This window comes from Cystoisospora suis (assembly GCF_002600585.1).
Source record: "Cystoisospora suis strain Wien I chromosome Unknown contig_8507, whole genome shotgun sequence".
NCBI lineage: Eukaryota > Apicomplexa > Conoidasida > Eucoccidiorida > Sarcocystidae > Cystoisospora > Cystoisospora suis.
In genome coordinates, this window is record NW_027161285.1 from 892 (window position 1) to 8,823 (window position 7,932).

The 7,932-nt window shown below is 52.4% G+C and overlaps 1 protein-coding gene across 1 annotated transcript; it reads left to right on the forward strand.

The window, feature by feature from the left end:
* The first annotated feature begins 6 nt into the window (after window positions 1–6).
* CSUI_010833 (uncharacterized protein) lies at window positions 7–301 on the forward strand. Its single transcript, XM_068070934.1, has one exon. The coding sequence runs from the start codon at window positions 139–141 to the stop codon at window positions 247–249; it is 111 nt and encodes a 36-aa protein (XP_067917090.1). The 5' UTR covers window positions 7–138; the 3' UTR covers window positions 250–301.
* The last annotated feature ends 7,631 nt before the right edge of the window (window positions 302–7,932 follow it).

The window sequence follows — 7,932 nt, forward strand, 5'->3', positions numbered from 1 at the left end:
CGACTCTCCCGATGCGTCGCGATGTAGGATGGCGACTGATCTGAAAAGAGAGAGAAGTACAAAAGTTGGATTCCAGTAGGGGAAGTGCTCCAGTCTAAGCTGGCAAGACTCTCCTCAGTAGCACGCCATCGAGCGACAATGAGATTGCACGGGGAGAGAGCTTCGCTACTGTTTCCGATTGTTCCGGGCGCGGCGGAGCCCGCACCTCCCCCCTTCTGCTTTTATGCGTCCTTATTGTGTACTCTGTGACTATGCCCGTGAGGTGACCTGTGTGAATGGTTGTGCAAAGCGTGTCTGTGTTGAAACTTCGAGCTTAGGCCCACAACAATAATTTTTCCTTTTCTCAGCCGGAAATAGAAGCCGCACCGACAGAGAAAGTTTTTGTGGGCCATTGCCTTACCTGCCTCACAATTTGCATAGCGGCCTTTTTTTCTCAGCCTGTTCCGATGGGATGATTCACGTTCATCTGGGGTTGCTTCTCCGTCGGCAAGAGGGACACCCGCCAAAGAAATTGGGTAGAGTGTCTTTTGCTCACTGCGAAGTACAGGTAGGTCAGCAGTAGCGATAAAAAAGTCCGACCTAGAGAAAAAGTGCGACATACGGTTCCTGGCCCGACATAACAACGGCCAAACTAGACCAGGTTCGCGAGATTGCGGGCTCTTACTTGACCATAAAGCTGTGACACTACCCCTACAATCGAAACCCTTTTTCGAAGAAGTGCACCCGTTCCCTGCATCAATGGCTGCGCAGTACGCGACAAAAAAGACCAAGGGGGCCAAGTCGGTTGTTCAGCCTAGCCCCATCTCCCTGGTGTGAGGCTCTGCAGCAGCACTGAGCATTCATGAGCGAGGCTGTATCACCTATAGCGTTGATTTCCTTGGAGCTGGGACGCCAGGCAGCCCATACCGTACCGGGTAGTCCGGCACTCCATGAGGAGCTTCTAGTATTTGTGGAATGGAAGTAGACTGAAATAGCATCCAAGGCACACCTCGTCTCAGGAGAGGTCTAAGAAAGAAATTTCTTGAAAGTAGAAAGTAGAAAAGGCCTCCCTCTTCGGCCGTTCGGTCGGCCCGGTCGCCGCGGAGGCGGAGGCCTCAGACCTCCCCGGCCCGGTTCTCCGGGAGCTCCCGGTTCTCCGGACTTCAACGTTGATCAGGCCCCGGATGGGTGGTACCAGTCTTAGCGCTGTTCGGGCCTGTCTACAGGGCATCAGCGTGTTGTTTTTTGTTTTTTTTTTTACGCTCACGACACTCCCAACGGGCGACTCATTGCACCGCGCTTGCTGCGCAGAGTTCTTCCCGTACTAACTGGCGCTGTAATGCAACAGATATCTCCGTCTTAGCAGAAGATTTTTCTAGTGCAGGCTTCAGGTGCTGCCTTGACGGTCGGGCGCCTCGGTTTGATTGTTTTGCTGGGATGTCCAGAGAGCTGCGCCGATGAAGATGCGTCAGCAGCGCTGTTGATTGTAGTTGCCGCGGGCGAAGCCTTCCGCAGACAGGCGAGGGTCCCCGTTTTTATCAACAGGGTTCTGCGGTTTGGAACCGCCGGTTCTATTCTTACCGTCTGCGGTTTTCTCCTTAACCACCCTCGTACCCTTCAGACTCACGTGTAACGTGAAGAGCTGAAACTGATCACAGGCAAGGGAAGCAGCAAGTGGATTTTTTTTTTCTCTCTTCGAGAGGTTTTGCGTGCACCAAGCACTCTGTTTCCCGTGCCCGCTTTTTTTTTCTGTCCAAGCCCTGGACCCGTATCATACCATTCAGTTTATTCAGGATGATGGGTACTGAATTCGTAGATTGTAGGTTTCGCGCCCTCTTTCGTTTCTCGGCTTGCTCGCTACTGCTGTTTCTGGGGACGCAGACTTTCAGGTGGGACGAAGATGCACCAGCATTGGCATCGGCAGCTTTGACGGCTCCGACAACGCCTGAGCAAACAGACTTCGCCGGTGTAGGGGAGCCCGCAGTCGGTAGTCTCCCAGCTGTAGTGGACACGGAGTCGGTAACCGTTGGTGACACTTTGACTCGTTTCGAAACTGGCTACAACTATGCCAGCACAGACGAGAGAACTTTAGACGATGACCAAGAACAGCAATTACCGGCCCAGGCGTTGTCAGTCAGCCGTTTCTCAAGGCGGTCTAAAGATGCTACAAGAGGTTTGAAGATCCCTGCAAAAACGTTGATGGCAATCCTCGGACTCACAGTGTCCCTGGCAGGTGCGCTATTATTGGGACACAAGCTATACAAATCAGAGGGGCAAGGACTCCCTGAGGGGTCGCTGCCCGAGCTGTCTTCGCCGAGCGATCTTCCCGAAGCACTGCAACTGAGCGACGACGAGGAACCCGTCTCTTCGCGAATCTCGCAGAAAAATTTTTTGATCGGTATGACGTTGGCTATGGCAGTGGTATTAGCTACGCAAATGCTTTCACTTGACGTAGTAGAACTTTTTAGGGCCGTAGAATCTCCTGAGAGCCTACTAAGGGACGTCCGCTATGATTCGGATGAATACTCGCCGACACCAGCTGGTATGCTACAAGCTGTGGCATTGATATCTGCAATTTCAGGTGCGGTCGCACTGCTATCACGCCAGCGGAGACGGGGTGTCGACGTAGGTGAGGTCGGGCAGCCAGCGAGAGAACCAGGAAGGGAGGGAGGGGTGGAATTGAGGAAAAAGGCAAGGGAATCAATGGGGAAGTCAGGACCTGCGGATTTTGTTCCCAAAGACGTGCCTGTAGCTTTAGAGGTTCCGGACACTACTGAGCAAGGAAAGTTTGTGTACGGTCCCGGAAGTCCGGAAGTGCAGAAAGTCGAAGGACGAATCCGCAAGGTGATGGAGGAGGTTCGGGATCTGTCCTCAAGCAGATACGCCGATCTAGAAGAGCAAATGGAGGCTCTTTCGAAGGCCCGTGAAGGGCAAGAGTTTGAAGAAGGTTTCCGCCGTTTAATGACAGCAGTCCAGAGAGCCCAGCTGATGGTTGTACAAGACAATGTACAAAAGTTGGAGGCGGGCTTACATGAAGGAAAATTCGTGGGACACCATGCCTTTCTTATGGCTCAGGTCAGGTCTCACCACTTTTTCTTGCGGACTACAATCAGAAGCATCGACGTAAACGGACGGTCACTCGTTGCTCTTCTTAAAAACAAGTACGAGCGGGATAGAGACGGGGCTGCGAATTTAATCCCCTTTGTGAGAGAGGAGACAAAAACTCTCGAGACTGTGGCATTGGGTCTAGAGAGACAACTAACATTACTCGCAGGTTTCACTGATTCAGACGGGAGTATGTCGCCGAGGTCCCAGAAGGAGGTCAGGCATGTTTCTGATCTTCTTACACGTGCGATCCACGTAGCAGTCCAGAAGATGGAAGGTCTCGTGAACTCAGATGTCCCTCTTACATATGCTAGAACATGGATGTAAATATCAGAGGGAGACTCGCAAGTGTCGTTATTTTCCTTTGTCTCTCGCATTTTCACGCCAGCCCGTGCACAAGTAGTGTCTACATCGGCTGCTAAGTGGGGAGCAGGATCTCTTCGGCGCCTGGCGAATGAAAGCGCCGTCCTGATGACTGGTGGAAGTGAGTTTGCCTCCGTTCTCTGCGTTGAGTCTCCTGCTGGAAGTGGCGTGTCAGTCTTCATACGCTGCCATGGAGTCTTTTGTCTGGAGGGAGGTAGCAGGAGCACAACACGCCGAAGAAATGCAGAAGACTACAGCTGAGATCAGAACGTTCTGAACAGCGCATTGCGGCAGTAAGACGGAACTGCGTACGTGGATTGAACATGCACGGCCCCTGTTCGGTGAAGTTGGATAGCAAAATTACACTACACACGGCCATCGCGCGTGCATCTCGTTTTTAGTGTTTGTAGGGCCGATGAAGAAAGTATCTTCTGTGTGTTGGCTCCGCGTGATGGTTGTGCGCCGGAAAGGCAACCGGCTGCTCTCGTCGCGCCCGACTTGGCGGCGCTGGATTTGTTCCACATCGCTTTCTGAAACCACACTACGAATCAATTGCGGTGGTGTTACTTCCCAAACACCGCGATCACGTTTGACAACTGAAGGATCGACTTCACTCTAAGTACGTCCGGAACGACGTGGACCGGGACAGTCCTGCACCATGAGAAGTGTGCGGACGGGGAGACTTCGTGGTTCCAGATGTCATTACGCGGAAAAGTGGAGTTCGTGGAGACTACAAACAACTGTTTGTGCATTCGGAGATACACTCTTTGGCACACACAGGCGTACGTGGATACATATCTACCTGCGTGTGACGTACGGATGTGAAGGGACTAGAGAAATGAGGATCCGGGGCCGCCCAGTGATAGAACGAAAAGAACTGACTGAAGCAACGCAGCGTTGCGCCCTTCACTCTGCAATAGTCGGGCCGAGTTTGGCTCGGACTCCCGCAGACGTGTGCCGGGCCCTCGGTCGTGCTCCCCTCCCAGCGGTGGATCGGTTGCCACGAACTTCACTTTTCCGCGTAATGATATCTGGAACCACGAAGTCTCCCCGTCCGCACACTTCTCCGTGTAAGAGGAGTTTCCTGCCATGCTACTCCACGTCAATGGTGACGTTCCCTCATATTGTGTTGCCGCCGAAAAGGTTTTCTGGTTTTACTCTTCTGTAACGCGTACCGATCGATTGTCTGAAGAACCTTTCGTAGGGCGCGTCGGGGTAACTCGTAGGAGACGGGGGGTGTCTGCCTGATGGAGATCTAGCTGGTGACGTAGCTAGGAGAGGAACGAAGACGAAAGTTCTAGTACTCCTGAACAGGGAGGCAAACAAAAGGAGATGGAGGAAGCGCCGACACTCACACTGTTAGGACCGACGAGGAAGGAGGAAGAGACCACATATATTTGGATGCGTGCGTGCTCGGGGACGTGCAGGTATAGCTACGAGTTTCCATTCCCGTGACGAGGTATTGATTCCCAATGCTCCATTAACAGAAGGAACTTGACAAAATCTCCTAGAAACTGTTTTCTTCGTCGACTTCACTGTAGGCTCTTCTTGTCTTTCAAGCTTTTCTGCTTTCTTCTTTCTTTGGCGAGCTGAACAGTGACGAAGAGAAACCATACCAGATGTCACAACTTTTGCTCCTAGATTTTCGTCATAAGAAAGTCAAATCATGCCACTTGACTGCCTTCTGATGAGAATTCTTCCTGGTTAGTTATCGTATTCACAAAAGCAAATAGCCGAAGAAATGGCACCAAAAACAAGACATGTTAAAAGAAAATGGAAATGGCGTGGAACCTCCCAGAATTATAGGGGCGGTGAAAAATAATGCTAGTATCAGAGAGCTCCCACCCAACTGGAATTACACCCCTTTAGCGTATGAAGACGCATGTGCTTACCCACCTGTAAATTGTTGTATACACTCACACCGCACGGACGAAGCAATCACAGAGAAGGCTTCTCTCTGTTTCGTCCTGAGTGTGTACGATTAATGAGTCCCTCTAACTAGCAGCAACGAACAAACAGGAGACCGCGTGCAGCCCACTCCTTCAGGGTCTAGCTGTTCCTGATGTGGGAACGACGGATTCAACCGTCTGGCACCGGCTCGTGTTAGAAAGATTTCTTCGCTGACGGTTACGCTTCGCAGCCGTGGACAGGTTCCTCGTGCCCGTTGGGTATGTTCCGCTAAGTCCCGGGGAGCTTTTCACTTGCACCCCAACGTGGGGGTAGGCTGAAAGCCTCTCATTCCTCTCCCTCCCCCGATCTGCGGGATTGCTAGGCGCGTCCCCTGCTCTTGCCGAAGTCGCTTTGTGCGCGTCTTGGCGTCGTGTCGCAGTATCCGTTCTGCGTCACCCTGGCCGTCTAACTCCGGCGACTCGCCTCCTCAGGGCCTCCCCTGTGTTTCTACTGATCTCATACTGCACTGCTCTCGCTTCGACACCCTGATTAGTGTTTGCCTGCAACAAGCAAGTTCCCCGGTTAGTCCGGACCCGACCTTCGGCGCAACCTCTGACTGTTAACTCCTCCGCTACTGTACTCCTGACTCCTTCTTGGCTTCGCCGTACTGCGGCAAATTTTCCGGACCTGACGTCTCTTTTGAATGGTGATGGTACAGTTGCTCCCGGCACTCTCATCTCAAGGCTGAGCCGGCTCCACGTACCTTAACCGTTCACCTTTCACGAGTGCCGTAGCGTAGTCACACTCGGCTTAGCCTTCTGAGACTTGACTCACCGTTGTTGCAGTCTTTTAATCCTTATCTAGGCAGTCTCTCTTGTCGCGTTGCTCAGAAGATAAAAACAGCCACAGGGAACAGCACACTGAAAGAAAAGGGGGGGGTGTGTCAGAGACGAAGTGACGGTACATGCAGCATGCACGAAACAAGCGCCCAAACGTCAGCAACACCTCACTGACAAGAGCCCACGAGACGAACACAGTCAGAGGAGCCTCAGGGGGAACAATCAGCACACACCGGGAGAAGATCGGCGGCTGTTTGTCCGGTGTGCAATTCGCGCCCTGAGTATGCGTGTGCGCTATGTGTCATAGACCTTTGGTTACCTGGACTCTTGGACCCACTAGTCCATGAGCCCCGATCGATCTCAGATAACACTCTAAGGGTGCGGGTAAGCGTGCACAAGCCAGGCTCGAGGTGTGCACGCGACAGCCGTGCTGGAGTCCAGCGGCAGGTCCACGAATCAGCCTTGGCAACAAACCTTGTTTTGCGATAGGGGGACCTGAGGAGTCTCCGTCACCGGAGAGATTCAGAAGTGAATCCGCTCCTAGTAAAATAATGAATGGATATTTCCTCAATCGACTTAAGGATCAATTCTTCAAACTTCCTCAGAAACTATCCTTGACAGGTATGAATCACTCGAGGGGTTGGCAATTGACGCTCCATCAGCTCGGTGCGCTCACCAGAAACTCAGGCTGTCATGGAGAAATCAAGAAAAGGAGTTGTTAGGAGTCAAAGCGAGTCGTCGTGCACAACAGTCCATTCGCTAAGAACGAAAGACTGTCCCCATTTTTAACCGGGAGTCGTCTCTCGGGCGTGAGTTTCACACGCTCCGGTCTCGTCGACCTTTACACGAACGTTCCTAACAGTAAGACGACCTCTCCCCCCCACGATTAACTTCCAATACCAAGTCTCTCCTTATTTCCTTCACTTTTTTCCCAGAACTCTACACGTGGCCTTCTCCCTTTTTCTTTCTTCCACCTTTTGCTCCGCTAGTTGCCCAGGTGATCGCCCCCGGCCGGGTTGGTCAGTCGGGTGATTCGTTCTTAGGTCGTCCGACCACGCATCCTCCTTTGGAGCCTTCGCACGAAGTTTGCTAGCTACTTAGTTGGTGCTTTCCCTCCCTACGGATTACCGTCCCTTCCCACAAGGAAACTTGTGACCTCAATAGAGACTGGGAACGTTGCTGTCCCTTCAGCGCCAGGAAACTCTATTAGTCGCCGCTCCGGCGCAACGTGTGTTACTGAGGTTGGGATTCTGAAGTCGAGACGCCAACTTATGGGGCCTAGAGAGGGGCAGAGATCAAATGCGGAAAATCGAGGCGTGCATCAGATCGATCGCGCGTGTAAAGAGTATCAGCCAGTGCCAGTCCCAGAGAAGCAATCAGGAAAGGTGACGACGTGGTCCGAGGAAAATACTAAGATGAGGAAAGGAGACCTACTACAGAGTCACACCTGGAAAGTTTAACTAACAGACGGTGTTCTCTTGTCAGGATGTTGCAATCCTTCTTCGATCGCCGCGAAATAGTGCCCTATTTTTACCGAAATGGCCATCGTGAACAATACGAAGCCAAGGCAGACGTCTACGACCGGCCGAAATCCAAGCAACGTAACAAGGCAGCGGAGGAGAGGAAAGCTTGCGAGCCCGCGTAGATAGCACGCAATTCTAGGGACCAACGGACCTCTATCGCGAAAGCATCAAGGCCGGAGGACCTGTCACGATAGTGTCCTGGGCAAGCCCCTCACGGAGCTTCGCACCTTCGT

Coding starts and splice junctions, on each gene's coding strand:
- CSUI_010833 (XM_068070934.1), top strand. CDS start 139: ATGAGATTGCACGGGGAGAGAGCTTCGCTACTGTTTCCGATTGTTCCG.